We start from the raw sequence: 15,410 nt of genomic DNA on the forward strand, positions 1-15,410 counted from the left end.
AGCAGATGTCACATAGTGCTAATACAGAAACCCAGCCTAAAACTCCAAAGATCAAGCCTTTTTGTGAATCCTTTGTCTCTCTCTCCCTCAGGTGCTGAGGAAGGGGTCTAAAGAGTGTGGTTCTACAGCACCTACAGAGACAAACGGCCAGAGACAGGGTCTGTGGAAAGATAGTCCATCCATTGATTCAACCGGTAGTGGAGTAGTAGTGTTTGATAAAGATCTGTTGATAGATGCAGACAAGAGTGATTTATTATCCTTTTTAATGTACTTAGATGTTTTGTGTTGTCTTTAACTAAACATGGCCCTTAATTTAAATGTTAATATGACAAGCGGCAAAGGACGGTTTTGATAAAGTGATTGAAATTAGACGATTGAGGCTACTCAGGCCAACATACTTCATAGCTTGATGCATTGCATATACGGACTGCTTTAATAAATGTGTAATAAGCTATTGGAATTATTGTCCATTACATTAATAGTTCATCAATCACTTATTGTCCATTACATCAATAGACCCATGATTGTTGCCTTCTGTTTGTGGGTTACACTGGGAACCTTTCAGTGAATACCGATGTACCATGGGGGTTTAGTTGATAAAACCCCAAACATCCGGCACTGTTTCCCATGGAAACGAAGTCTGTGCCGAAACCTACCAAGGCTAGATCGCCACAGTAACATGAACATGCAATGTCAGCTATAAAATTCAAGTAGTGAATACATTAAAATATAAATATATAACCTTATAATTACGGACGCAGCAATGTGCACGAAAATGAATCCTGATCGTTTCAACCCTACCCTCTCAGTTGATGAGTACCTTGGTGAGTAGCTAACGTTAGCTAAACCAGGCAGCAGAGCCGTTAGGCCTATGGGTAGAGATATGCTGCTCTGCATTACACTTCTTTGTTAGCTAGCAACACCTGCATAAAAGGGCACCAATATTGGTTGGCCCAATGCTAAAAAATAGATTGTAGCTACTCACCCTCTCTCCTCTGGCAGCTGAGACCAACGTGCTTTTCTACCTGAACGATGCTGTGACCCAGCTTCTGGAGCACAAGGAGGAATACACCCAGTTTGGCATCGTCCGTTACTTTGCAGAATAGTACGTTTCTATTCTATTCTACCAGTCTTGTTTCTTCAGAGCAGATCATGGTGTTGGTGGAATACGTTTCCCTGCCACGTTCCTCAAATCAATTCATCTTATTTCAAAGTTACTACATTGTAGCTACAGTGTAGCTATGTAGGTAGATATACATTCTTACATTAAACTGGTTATAGCCATCTCCTGTTTATGGATTATTATTATGTTTTTGTCAAATAATTGGACCTTATGTTGTAATTCACTTCCTTTGTGATTGGTTGACAGCTTTAGCAGTGTGAAGAACGGCAACCACGTACTGTTCAGAGAGTTTGGCTACATCAAGGCCACAGCTCATAACAGGGCCTCCTTCATCCGCGTCCTCTGGAGGTGCTTCCGACAGATCGGGAAAAATGGAGGTAGGCCTAATGAGTGTGTGTGTGTGTCTGTCTGTATGTGTGATGAGGTAACACTGTCTTTGAACATTTGGAAAATGTGAAAACAATTGAGTGAAAAAGTTACGATTGAAAACACAATGCTTATGGAATTATACTCGAGCTTCAGCTTCCTGCAAGGATCTCCTGTGTGTGTGTCAAATCAAAATCAAATCAAATTTTATTTGTCACATGCGCAGAGTACAACAGGTGTAGATCTTAAGGTGAAATACTTACTTACAAGCCCTTAACCAACAATGCAGTTTTAAGAAAAATAAGTGTGAAGTAAAAAATAAAATAAAATAAAAGCAGCTGTAAAATAACAGTAGCGAGGCTATTTACAGGGTTACCAGTACAGAGTCGATGTGAGGGGGCACCGGTTAGTTGAGGTAATTGAGGTAATACGTACATGTAGGTAGATTTAAAGTGACTATGCATAGATAATAAACAGAGAGTTGCAGCAGCGTGGGGGGCAATGCAAATAGTCTGGGTAGCAATTTGATTAGCTGTTCAGGAGTTATGGCTTGGGGGTAGAAGCTGTTAAGAAGTCTTTTGGACCAAGACTTGGAGCTCCGGTACCGCTTGCCATGCGGTAGTAGAGAGAACAGTCTATGGGTGGCTGGAGTCTATGGGTGGCTGAATTTTTGGGGCCTTCCTCTGACACCGCCTGGTATAATGTTCCTGGATGGCAGGAATCTTGGCCCCAGTGATGTACAGGGCCGTACGCACTACCCTCTGTAGTGCCTTGCGGCCGTGCCTTGCCATACCAGGCAGTGATGCAACCAGTCAGGATGCTCTTGATGGTGCAGCGTTAGAACTTTTTGAGCATCTGAGGACCCATGCCAAATCTTTTCAGTCTCCTGAGAGGGAACAGGTTTTGTCGTGCCCACTTCACGACTGTCTTGCTGTGTTTGGACCATGATAGTGTGTTGGTGATATGGACACCAAGGAACTTGAAGCTCTCAACCTGCTCCACTATAGCCCCGTCGATGAGAATGGGGGCGTGCTCGGTCCTCCTTTTCCTGTAGTCCACGATTATCTCCTTTGTCTTGATCACATTGAGGGAGAGGCTGTTATCCTGGCACGACACGGCCAGGTCTCTGACCTCCTCCCTATAGTAGCCTAGTGGTTAGAGCGTTGGGCCAGTAACCAAAACGGTTGCTTGATCAAATCCCTGAGCTGACAAGGTAAAAATCAGTTGTTCTGCCCCTGAGCAAGGCAGTTAACCCACTGTTCCCGGGGCGCCAAAGACATGGATGTTGATTAAGGCAGCCTCCCGCACTTCTCTAATTTAGAGGGATTGGGTTAAATGAGGAAGACACATTTCAGTTGAAGGCATTCAGTTGTACAACTGACTAGGTTGTTTATATTGTTGTCGGTGATCACTGTTGTGTCGTCGGCAAACTTAATGATGGTGTTGGAGTCGTGCCTGGCCATGCAGTCATGAGTGAACAGGGAGTGCAGGAGGGGACTGAGCACACACCCCTGAGGGGCCCACGTGTTGAGGATCAGGGTGGTCGATGTGTTGTTACCTACTCTTACCACCTGGGGGCGGCCCGTCAGGAAGTCCTGGATCCAGTTGCAGAGGGTGGTGTTTTGTCCCAGGGTCCTTAGCTTAGTGATGAGCTTAGAGGGTACTATGTTGTTGAATGCTGAGCTGTAGTCAATGAATAGCATTCTCACATAGGTGTTCCTTTTGTCCAGGTGGGAAAGGGCAGTGTGGAGTGCAATAGAGATTACATCATCTGTGGATCTGTTGGGGCGGTATGCAAATTGGAGTGGGTCTAGGGTTTCTGGCATAATGTTGTTGATGTGAGCCATGACCAGCCTTTCAAAACACTTCATGGCTACAGACGTGAGTTCTACGGGTCGGTAGTCATTTAGGCAGGTTACCTTAGTGTTCTTGGGCACAGGGACTATGGTGGTCTGCTTGAAGCATGTTGGTATTACAGACTCAGTCAGGGACAGGTTGAAAATGTCAGTTGGTCAGCGCATGCTCAGAGTACACGTCCTGGTAATGTGAATGTTGACCTGTATAAAAGGTCTTACTCATCGGCTACGGAGAGCGTGATCACACAGTCTTCCGGAACAGCTAATGCTCTCAAGCATGTTTCAGTGTTGCTTGCCTCGAAGCGAGCATAGAAGTAATTTTGGTGGTCTAGTAGGCTCGTGTCACTGGGCAGCTCGTGGCTGTGCTTTGCTTTGTAGGTTGTAATAGTTTGCAAGCCTTGCCACATCCGACAAGCTTTGGAGCCGGTGTTGTACAATTCGATTTTAGTCCTGTATTGACGCTTTGCCTGTTTGAGGGTATAGCGCGATTTCTAATAAGCTTCTCGGATAGAGACCCGCTCCTTGAAAGCGGCAGCTCTACCTTTTATCTCAGTGTGGATGATGCCTGTAATCCATGGCTTCTGGTTGGGGTATGTACAGTCACTGTGGGGACGACATCATCGATTCACTTATTGATGAAGCCAGTGACTGATGTGGTGTACTCCTCAATGCCATTGGTAGAATCCCGGAACATATTCCAGCATTGCTAGCAAAACAGTCCTGTAGGTTAGCACCTGCTTCATCTGACCACTTTTTTATTGACCAAGTCACTGGTGCTTCCTGCTTTAGTTTTTGCTTGAAAGCAGGAATTAGGAGGATAGAATTATTGTCATATTTGCCAAATGGAGGACGAGGAAGAACTTTGTACACATCTCTGTATGGAGTAAAGGTGGTCTAGTGTTTTTTCCCCTCTGGTTGCACATTTAACAGGCTGGTAGAAGTTAGGTAAAACAGATTTAAGTTTCCCTGCATTAACGTCCCCAGCCACTAGGAGCGCCGCCTCTGGATGAGCTTTTTCCTGTTTGCTTATGGGCGTATACAGCTCGTTGATGCGGTCTTAGTGCCAGCATCGGTTTGTGGTGGTAAATAGACAGCTACAAAGAATATAGATTAAAACGCTCTTGGTAAATAGTGTGGTCTACAGCTTATCATGAGATACTCTACCTCAGGTGAGCAAAACCTCGTCATTGAGTTATATAGATTAATGAATACCTCTGGTGTTGCTTGTCAGTGTTTATATATTTTATGTGCTTTTGTATGCTTGCTATAGACCTCCTGGCCATGTTGGAGTACAGCTCCCTTCTGCAGCTCCTCTGTCCAGACTTCCCAGTGGAGATGGTACAACATGCAGCAAGGTCTGATTTGGCATAATTTATTGATATTGTACAATATGTTAATTTAGCTACATTTAAGTTACATTACGTTCAGTGTGTTTCCATCTCTGTGAAATGGAATGCCAACACATGATTGTAAATATTTAAAGTATACACTATTTGTATTTGTATTTATTATGGATCCCTTTTAGCTGCTGCCAAGGCAGTTATACAATTTTAAAAACATTACAGTACATTCACAGATTTCACAACGCACTGTGTGCCCCTCAGGCCACTACTCCACTCCGCATATCTACAGTACAAAATCCATGTGTACCTGTTGTGGTAAACCGTGGGGTGTTGGGTTGAGCGTGCAGAGATTGACACAGAGACAGTGAGGCTTTAGTCTGGAAAAACAACTTTACTTAAGACAGAAAATGAATATATCAAAGAAATAACTCAGGTTTGCTCGGTCTTCCGTCTCTCTCTTCTCTGGTGCCCGTCTCTCTCCCTTCTCTCCCGCGGTGTGCCATCGTGCTCCTTTTATTAAGCCTCCACGGCTGGTTGGCACTTTTGTCTAATTACCTCCACTTAGCTGTCAGTGTCGGGGTGCCCAGCTCCCGTATTCCCAGCAGAGGGAGCCAACGTCACCTCACGTACCTCCCCTCTATTACCATCCCCCGGGGTAGACCTCCTGGGATACCACAGTGTGTGTATAGTGCGTATGTTATCGTGTGTGCGTGTAAAATCAAGTCAAATCAAAGTTTATTTGTCACGTGCGCCGAATACAACAGATGTAAACCTTACAGTGAAATCCTTACAGTGAAAAAAGGCATGTGTGTGTGTGTAGGTAAGTAACGAAATAAAACAACAGTAAAAAGACATTTGAAAAAAGAGTAGCAAGGCTATATACAGACACCTGTTAGTCAGGCTTATTGAAGTAGTATGTACATGTAGGTATCGTTAAAGTGACTATGCATATATGATGAACAGAGAGTAGCAGAAATGTAAAAAGAGGGGTTGGTGGGTGGTGGGACACAATAGAGATAGCCCGGTTAGCCAATGTGCGGGAGCACTGGTTGGTCGGGCCAATTTAGGTAGTATGTACATGAATGTATAGTTAAAGTGACTATGCATATAAGATAAACAGAGAGTAGCAACAGCGTAAAAGAGGGGTTGGGGGGGCAGACAATGCAAATAGTCCGGGTAACCATTTGGTTACCTGTTCAGGAGTCTAATGGCTTGGGGGTAAAAACTGTTGAGAAGCCTTTTTGTCCTAGACTTGGCACTCCGGTACCGCTTGCCATGCGGTAGTAGAGAGAACAGTCTATGGCTGGGGTGGCTGGGGTCTTTGACAATTTTTAGGGCCTTCCTCTGACACAGCCTGGTGTAGAGGTCCTGGATGGCAGGCAGCTTTGCCACAGTGATGTACTGGGCCGTACGCACTACTCTCAGAAGTGCCTTGCGGTCGGAGGCCGAGCAATTGCCGTACCAGGCAGTGATGCAACCGGTCAGGATGCTCTCGATGTTGCAGCTGTAGAACCTTTTGAGGATTTCAGGTCCCATGCCAAATCTTTTTAGTTTCCTGAGGGGGAATAGGCTTTGTCGTGCCCTCTTCACGACTGTCTTGGTGTGTTTGGACCAATCTAGTTTGTTGTTGATGTGGACACCAAGGAATTTGAAGCTCTCAACCTGCTCCACTACTGCACCATCGATGAGAATGGGGACGTGCTCGGTGCTCCTTTTCTTGTAGTCCACAATCATCTCCTTAGTCTTGGTTATGTTGAGGGATAGGTTGTTATTCTCTGACCTCCCCCCCTATAGGCTGTCTCGTCGTTGTTGGTGATCAGGCCTACCACTGTTGTGTCGTCAGCAAACTTAATGATGGTGTTGGAGTCGTGCCTGGCCATGCAGTCGTGGGTGAACAGGGAGTACAGGAGGGGACTGAGCACGCACCCCTGGGGAGCTCCAGTGTTGAGGATCAGCGTGGCAGATGTGTTGCTACCTACCCTCACCACCTGGGGGCGGCCTGTCAGGATGTCCAGGATCCAGTTGCAGAGGGAGGTGTTTAGTCCCAGGATCCTTAGCTTGGTGATGAGCTTTGAGGGTACTATGGTGTTGAACGTTGAGCTGAAGTCAATGAACAGCATTCCCACATAGGTGTTCCTTTTGTCCAGGTGGGAAAGAGCAGTGTGGAGTGCAATAGAGATTGCATCATCTGTGGATCTGTTTGGGCGGTATGCAAATTGGAGTGGGTCTAGGGTTTCTGGGATAATGGGGTTGATGTGAGCCATTACCAGCCTTTCAAAGCACTTCATGGTCTGTAGTCATTGAAGCAGGTTGTCTTTGTGTTCTTGGGCACTGCTTGAAGCATGTTGGTATTAAAGACTCAATCAGGGACATGTTGAAAATGTCAGTGAAGACACCTGCCAGTTGGTCAGCACATGCCCGGAGCACATGTCCTGGTAATCCGTCTGGCCCCGCAGCCTTGTGTATGTTGACCTGTTTAAAGGTCTTACTCACGTCGGCTACGGAGAGCGTGATCACACAGTCGTCCGGAACAGCTGACGCTCTCATGCATGCCTCAGTGTTGCTTGCCTCGAAGCGAGCATAGTGATTTAGCTCGTCTGGTAGGCTCGTGTCACTGGGCAGCTCGCGGCTGGGCTTCCCTTTGTAGTCTGTAATAGTTTGTAAGCCCTGCCACATCCGACGAGCGTCGGAGCCGGTGTAGTATGATTCAATCTTAGCCCTGTATTGACGCTTTGCCTGTTTGATGGTTCGTCGCAGGGCATAGCAGGATTTCTTGTAAGCTTCCGGGTTAGAGTCCCGCACCTTGAAAGCGTTAGCTCTACCCTTTAGCTCAGTGCGAATGTTGCCTGTAATCCATGGCTTCTGGTTGGGGTATGTACGTACAGTCACTGTGGGGATGACGTCCTGCACTTATTGATAAAGCCAGTGACTGATGTGGTGTATTTCCTCAATGTCATCGGAAGAATTCCGGAACATGTTCCAGTCTGTGATAGCAAAGCAGTCCTGTAGTTTAGCATCTGCTTCATCTGACCATTTTTTTATAGACCGAGTCACTGGTGCTTTCTGCTTTAATTTTTGCTTGTAAGCAGGAATCAGGAGGATAGAGTTGTGGTCGGATTTACCAAATGGAGGGCGAGGGAGAGCTTTGTACGCGTCTCTGTGTGTGGAGTACAGGTGATCTAGAATTGTTTCCCCCTCTGGTTGCACATTTAACATGTTGATAGAGATTTGGTAGAACTGATTTAAGTTTCCCTGCATTAAAGTCTCCGGCCACTAGAAAAATTTGATTTGATTTGATTAGAAGCACCGCCTCTGTGTGAGTGGTTTTCTGTTTGCTTATTTCCTTATACAGCTGACTTAGTGCGGTCTTAGTGCCAGCATCTGTCTGTGGTGGTACAGTGCCTTGCGAAAGTATTCGGCCCCCTTGAACTTTGCGACCTTTTGCCACATTTCAGGCTTCAAACATAAAGATATAAAACTGTATTTTTTTGTGAAGAATCAACAACAAGTGGGACACAATCATGAAGTGGAACGACATTTATTGGATATTTCAAACTTTTTTAACAAATCAAAAACTGAAAAATTGGGCTTGCAAAATTATTCAGCCCCCTTAAGTTAATACTTTGTAGCGCCACCTTTTGCTGGGATTACAGCTGTAAGTCGCTTGGGGTATGTCTCTATCAGTTTTGCACATCGAGAGACTGACATTTTTTCCCATTCCTCCTTGCAAAACAGCTCGAGCTCAGTGAGGTTGGATGGAGAGCATTTGTGAACAGCAGTATTCACTTCTTTCCACAGATTCTCAATTGGATTCAGGTCTGGACTTTGACTTGGCCATTCTAACACCTGGATATGTTTATTTTTGAACCATTCCATTGTAGATTTTGCTTTATGTTTTGGATCATTGTCTTGTTGGAAGACAAATCTCCGTCCCAGTCTCAGGTCTTTTGCAGACTCCATCAGGTTTTCTTCCAGAATGGTCCTGTATTTGGCTCCATCCATCTTCCCATCAATTTGAACCATCTTCCCTGTCCCTGCTGAAGAAAAGCAGGCCCAAACCATGATGCTGCCACCACCATGTTTGACAGTGGGGATGGTGTGTTCAGGGTGATGAGCTGTGTTGCTTTTACGCCAAACATAACGTTTTGCATTGTTGCCAAAAAGTTCAATTTTGGTTTCATCTGACCAGAGCACCTTCTTCCACATGTTTGGTGTGTCTCCCAGGTGGCTTGTGGCAAACTTTAAACTACACTTTTTATGGATATCTTTAAGAAATGGCTTTCTTCTTGCCACTCTTCCATAAAGGCCAGATTTGTGCAATATACGACTGATTGTTGTCCTATGGACAGAGTCTCCCACCTCAGCTGTAGATCTCTGCAGTTCATCCAGAGTGATCATGGGCCTCTTGGCTGCATCTCTGATCAGTCTTCTCCTTGTATGAGCTGAAAGTTTAGAGGGACGGCCAGGTCTTGGTAGATTTGCAGTGGTCTGATACTCCTTCCATTTCAATATTATCGCTTGCACAGTGCTCCTTGGGATGTTTAAAGCTTGGGAAATCTTTTTGTATCCAAATCCGGCTTTAAACTTCTTCACAACAGTATCTCGGACCTGCCTGGTGTGTTCCTTGTTCTTCATGATGCTCTCTGCGCTTTTAACGGACCTCTGAGACTATCACAGTGCAGGTGCATTTATACAGAGACTTGATTACACACAGGTGGATTGTATTTATCATCATTAGTCATTTAGGTCAACATTGGATCGTTCAGAGATCCTCACTGAACTTCTGGAGAGAGTTTGCTGCACTGAAAGTAAAGGGGCTGAATAATTTTGCACGCCCAATTTTTCAGTTTTTTATTTGTTAAAAAAGTTTGAAATATCCAATAAATGTCGTTCCACTTCATGATTGTGTCCCACTTGTTGTTGATTCTTCACAAAAAAATACAGTTTTCTATCTTTATGTTTGAAGCCTGAAATGTGGCAAAAGGTCGCAAAGTTCAAGGGGGCCGAATACTTTCGCAAGGCACTGTAAATAAACAGCCACGAAAAGTATAGCTGAGAACTCTCTAGGCAAGTAGTGTGGCCTGCAGTTTATCACAATATACTCAACTTCAGGCGAGCAAAATCTAGAGACTTCCTTAGATTTCGTGCACCAGCTGTTGTTTACAAATATGCACAGTTGTCTTCTGCGGGTCCGGACGAGGCATTCGGCTCTTTGTCCTCTGCGTCGCTTCCTTTTGCGAATAATTGGGATGTCTGCCCTGTGGGGTGTTTGGAGAATATCGTGTGAGTCCTGCTGTTGAAGAAATCTTTGTCTAATCCGAGGTGAGTGATCGCTGTCCTGATATCCAGAAGCTCTTTTCTTCTGTAAGATACGGTTGCAGAAACATTATGTACAAAATAATTTACAAATATTGCGAGAAAAAACCCCCAACTGATAGCACAATTGGTTAGGAGACCGTAAAACGGCGGCCAACTCCTCGGCGGCCATCTCCTCCGGCACCATTTTTTATATGTGTGTGTGTGTATGCATGTGTCTGTGCCTATGTTTGTGTTGCTTCACAGTCCCTGCTGTCTAATAAGGTGTTTATTTCATCTGTTTTTGAAATCTAATTGTACTGCTTGCGTCAGTTACTTGATGTGGAATAGAGTTACATGTAGTCATGGCTCTATGTAGTACTGTGCGCCTCCCATAGTCTGTTCTGGACTTGGGGACTGTGAAGACACCTCTTGTGGCATGTGTTGTGGGGTATGCATGGGTGTCCGAGCTGTGCGCCAGTAGTTCAAACAGACAGCTCGGGTGCATTCAACATTCAACACCTCTCATAAATACAAGTAGTGATGAAGCCAATCTCTCCTCCACTTTGAGCCAGGAGAGATTGACATGCATATTATTAATATTAGCTCTCTGTGTACATCCAAGGGCCAGCCGTGCTGCCCTGTTCTGAACCAATTGCAATTTTCCTAATTCCTTTTTTGTGGCCCCTTGACTACACGACTGAATAGTAGTCCAGGTGCGACAAAACTAAGGCCTGTAGGAGCTTAACTCTTTGTTAAGTGTTGCAGTAATTTCAGTTGCTGTAGTAGCTGACATGTATTGTTGAGTCATCTTCATACATAGACACGCTGGCTTTACTCAAAGCCAGTGGCATGTCATTAGTAAAGATTGAAAAAAGTAATGAGCCTAGACAGTTGCCCTGGGGAATTCCTGATTCTACCTGGATTATGTTGGAGGCTTCCATTAAAGAACACCCTCTGTGTTCTGTTAGGCAGGTAACTCTTTATCCACAATATAGCAGGGGGTGTAAAGCCATAACACATACGGTTTTCCAGCAGCAGACTATGATCGATAATGTCAAAAGCCGCACTGAAGTCTAACAAAACAGCCCCCACAATCATCTTTTTATCATCAACACTATGACTATATCCAACTGATATCTCTTTCAACACAGGATAGTGCTAATGGATGATGCCATGGACTGCCTCATGTCCTTCTCGGATTTCCTCTTCTCTTTCCAAATCCAGTTCTACTTCGAAGGTAAGTACATCTGTATAAACCAATGACGAGAGAACTTGGTTTACCACTCTGTACCTGACACGATGATCAAATCAAATCAAACTTTATTTGTCACATGCCGAATACAACAGGTGTGTTTCACCTTACCGTGAAATGCTTACTTACAAGTCCTTAACCAACAGTGCAGTTCAAGAAAGAGGGACGAAAATATTTACCAAACAAACTAAAGTAAAAAAGAATAACAAGTAACAAAAGTATTCAGCCCCCTTGAACTTTGTGACCTTTTGCCACATTTCAGGCTTCAAACATAAAGATATAAAACTGTATTTTTTTGTGAAGAATCAACAACAAGTGGGACACAATCATGAAGTGGAACGACATTTATTGGATATTTCAAACTTTTTTAACAAATCAAAAACTGAAAAATTGGGCGTGCAAAATTATTCAGCCCCTTTACTTTCAGTGCAGCAAACTCTCTCCAGAAGTTCAGTGAGGATCTCTGAATGATCCAATGTTGACCTAAATGACTAATGATGATAAATACAATCCACCTGTGTGTAATCAAGTCTCCGTATAAATGCACCTGCACTGTGATAGTCTCAGAGGTCCGTTAAAAGCGCAGAGAGCATCATGAAGAACAAGGAACACACCAGGCAGGTCCGAGATACTGTTGTGAAGAAGTTTAAAGCCGGATTTGGATACAAAAAGATTTCCCAAGCTTTAAACATCCCAAGGAGCACTGTGCAAGCGATAATATTGAAATGGAAGGAGTATCAGACCACTGCAAATCTACCAAGACCTGGCCGTCCCTCTAAACTTTCAGCTCATACAAGGAGAAGACTGATCAGAGATGCAGCCAAGAGGCCCATGATCACTCTGGATGAACTGCAGAGATCTACAGCTGAGGTGGGAGACTCTGTCCATAGGACAACAATCAGTCGTATATTGCACAAATCTGGCCTTTATGGAAGAGTGGCAAGAAGAAAGCCATTTCTTAAAGATATCCATAAAAAGTGTTGTTTAAAGTTTGCCACAAGCCACCTGGGAGACACACCAAACATGTGGAAGAAGGTGCTCTGGTCAGATGAAACCATAATTGAACTTTTTGGCAACAATGCAAAACGTTATGTTTGGCGTAAAAGCAACACAGCTGAACACACCATCCCCACTGTCAAACATGGCGGTGGCAGCATCATGGTTTGGGCCTGCTTTTCTTCAGCAGGGACAGGGAAGATGGTTAAAATGGATGGGAAGATGGATGGAGCCAAATACAGGACCATTCTGGAAGAAAACCTGATGGAGTCTGCAAAAGACCTGAGACTGGGACGGAGATTTGTCTTCCAACAAGACAATGATCCAAAACATAAAGCAAAATCTACAATGGAATGGTTCAAAAATAAACAGATCCAGGTGTTAGAATGGCCAAGTCAAAGTCCAGACCTGAATCCAATCGAGAATCTGTGGAAAGAACTGAAAACTGCTGTTCACAAATGCTCTCCATCCAACCTCACTGAGCTCGAGCTGTTTTGCAAGGAGGAATGGGAAAAAAATTCAGTCTCTCGATGTGCAAAACTGATAGAGACATACCCCAAGCGACTTACAGCTGTAATCGCAGCTACAAAGTATTAACTTAAGGGGGCTGAATAATTTTGCACGCCCAATTTTTCAGTTTTTGATTTGTTAAAAAAGTTTGAAATATCCAATAAATGTCGTTCCACTTCATGATTGTGTCCCACTTGTTGTTGATTCTTCACAAAAAAATACAGTTTTATATCTTTATATTTGAAGCCTGAAATGTGGCAAAAGGTCGCAAAGTTCAAGGGGGCCGAATACTTTCGCAAGGCACTGTATATAGTCCGGTGGCCATTTGATTAATTGTTCAGCAGCCTTATGGCTTGGGGGTAGAAGCTGTTAAGAAGCCTTTTGGTCCTAGACTTGGCGCTCCGGTACCGCTTGCCGTGCGGTAGCAGAGAGAACAGTCTTATGACTTTGGTGACTGGAGTCTTTGACAATTTTTGGGGCTTTCCTCTGACACCGCCTAGTATATAGGTCCTGGATGGCAGGAATCTTGGCCCCAGTGATGTACTGGGCCGTACGCACTACCCTCTGCAGCGCCATATAGTCCGATGCAGAGAGCAGTTGCCATACCAGGCGGTGCTGCAACCGGTTACATAAACTCTAATGCTAGAGCACTAGATCCTTTTCAGACTCTAACTGGGTAGACTCTAGGTTGTACTGTGTCACCTGAAATCCTGTATTCCTTTTACTTTCCACTAACAGAGTTCCTGGAGAGTATTGCCGTGATCTACCAGGACCTGCTGTCAGGGAAAAGCCCCAACACTGTGATCGTCCCAACCTCTACCTCAGTGGAACAGCTCCCCCAGGTGGCCACAGAGGAAACTGAGGCCCAGGAAGGAGTGGACTCCTCTGTCTTTTTAGAGTGCATCGAGGTGCTTTGTGAAAGGTTCAAACACAAGTAAGAAATAGTTCCAATACATTACAATACATCTAAATAAATATTGTGACTAGCCTACAATGACAATATAAACAAACATTCAATGATTCTTAGGTAACACCAGCACTCGGGAGAAGATCATACCGGGGGGTCAAATTAAGTTGTATTGAACTACTAGGGTACATAACTCCTGATTAGAGATGCTCTATGTTGAAATCACTCCACCATTTCCTGGTTGCTAAAAATCGAATAGTTTGCCTAATATCAGTTTATGTGAGTATAGTATATTGTAGAGTACCATCTAAACAGCTTTTAAATATATTTTCCAAACCCAAAAATGTTGTAATTTCAGCTGTTTGAAGCTTTTGTACAAAACTGAAAGTAAAGGACGCAAAAACTAAACTTGAAAACAGGAAGTATAGAAATAGTGCTCATAGAACAGATCTACTGCATCTTAGACTTTCTTTCATTTGGGAATGACAGATCTATAACACATTTCTATGAATTTGGTCAGGTCACCGAAAAAGTTACATATTGCCGCTTTAAGTTAGAGTTATTAAAGTTATTGATCTTGTGTGTTTCTCCATAGCCATCCTTCTACATCTGCCATTAGAGAGGTTCTGGAGCTAACACAGAGAGTGACATTCTATGGCTTTGTGATGGCTCTGGTCAGACATGAGGGCATCAACCAGGACATTGGTGAGAACTAGCCTACTGTGTCGTTATCTATTGATAACAAAGACTATTGTTCCAATAATGAAATAGAACTACAATGCATTACAATAAATGTACCCTAAAAGGCTTTTCATTTAATCACTGTTTATCTAGTGTTTGTAATTGAGTTGACCTTGCTAGGTGCCCTACCAAACAAGTCAGAGCTTCTCATTGACCCTGAGATGGACCAGGAAGTGGAGAAACTGTGAGTAAACTGGAGCACATAATGTACCATAATCAAAACCTAAATTTGCCCATGTTTCTACTACACTGTTAAAAATGGCTAATAGATCATGTTGCATGCCTTCATTGCCTTGACACAACTTGACTATGAACCTTCAGTCACCCTCTGGTTGGAAGCTCAGTCAGTTCCGTAGTACTGTGTATCCTCTCCTCTCAACAGGATTAAATAATATTATATTGTAATATGTTATTATATCTCTATGCTCTCTACAGCATTGCCCAGATCGCTATCAGTCCTACGTCCAACAGCAGCAGCAGTGTACCAGGACACAAGGAGCCCCCTAGGAAGGCCTCCCCACGCAAGTCCCTTCACCACCGCAAGAGGATCGAGATGGAGAGTGACGGATCCACCGAGGAGACTGACTCCTCAGAGAACTGAGCCTGGACTGAGGCTGACCTCCCAATGGCCCCTTGGCCTCCCATTAACACACTTATACTTCCACTGGCGGACTAAACTTGCCATTAACCCTGTTACAACTATAGTGTCTGTGTTACAACGGAGTAGGCTTATTAGGCTTATTACTCTAGGCAAACTTTCAGTAGAACTGCTATATATTTAGTACTATGAGAACCTGTCTGTCTGAGAAGTGTGAAAGTTTTATTTTGCGATCTCTGCAGGTTGGAACTGTAATTCAGTGTTCCCTACCTGGTAACACGCATTCTTGTATGTAGTTATTTATGATGTGATATATCTGTATGTAATTTATGATTACCAACCCTGTATCACCTAATATAAAAATTGTTGCTGTGTGTCACAATGTCGCCCATGGCAATAATGTCTCACTGCATGGCCAGG

The 15,410-nt window shown here is 44.0% G+C and overlaps 1 protein-coding gene across 2 annotated transcripts; it reads left to right on the plus strand.

The window, feature by feature from the left end:
- Positions 1 to 598: 598 nt before the first annotated feature.
- Positions 599 to 15,366, plus strand: c1h11orf49 (chromosome 1 C11orf49 homolog). 2 transcript variants are annotated; one of them, XM_036979545.1, is made up of 9 exons: positions 599 to 824; positions 1,003 to 1,105; positions 1,370 to 1,500; positions 4,616 to 4,700; positions 11,138 to 11,223; positions 13,483 to 13,678; positions 14,247 to 14,356; positions 14,486 to 14,576; positions 14,828 to 15,366. In XM_036979545.1, the coding sequence occupies exons 1-9, from the start codon at positions 764 to 766 to the stop codon at positions 14,991 to 14,993; spliced, it is 1,029 nt and encodes a 342-aa protein (XP_036835440.1). In that variant the 5' UTR covers positions 599 to 763; the 3' UTR covers positions 14,994 to 15,366. The 2 variants fall into 2 exon arrangements, with proteins under 2 accessions (XP_036835440.1, XP_021459975.1); XM_021604300.2 differs by having other exon boundaries at positions 601 to 824; positions 14,513 to 14,576.
- The last annotated feature ends 44 nt before the right edge of the window (positions 15,367 to 15,410 follow it).

Source organism: Oncorhynchus mykiss, chromosome 1 (genome assembly GCF_013265735.2).
Source record: "Oncorhynchus mykiss isolate Arlee chromosome 1, USDA_OmykA_1.1, whole genome shotgun sequence".
Lineage (NCBI taxonomy): Eukaryota > Metazoa > Chordata > Actinopteri > Salmoniformes > Salmonidae > Oncorhynchus > Oncorhynchus mykiss.

Bases quoted from the DNA above. Each gene is read 5' to 3' on its own strand.
- c1h11orf49 (XM_036979545.1), top strand. From the start codon at position 764: ATGTGCACGAAAATGAATCCTGATCGTTTCAACCCTACCCTCTCAGTT. The intron at 14,357-14,485 runs GTGAGAACTAGC...CTGTTTATCTAG, and splicing joins GGGCATCAACCAGGACATTG to TGTTTGTAATTGAGTTGACC. The intron at 14,577-14,827 runs GTGAGTAAACTG...TGCTCTCTACAG, and splicing joins GACCAGGAAGTGGAGAAACT to CATTGCCCAGATCGCTATCA.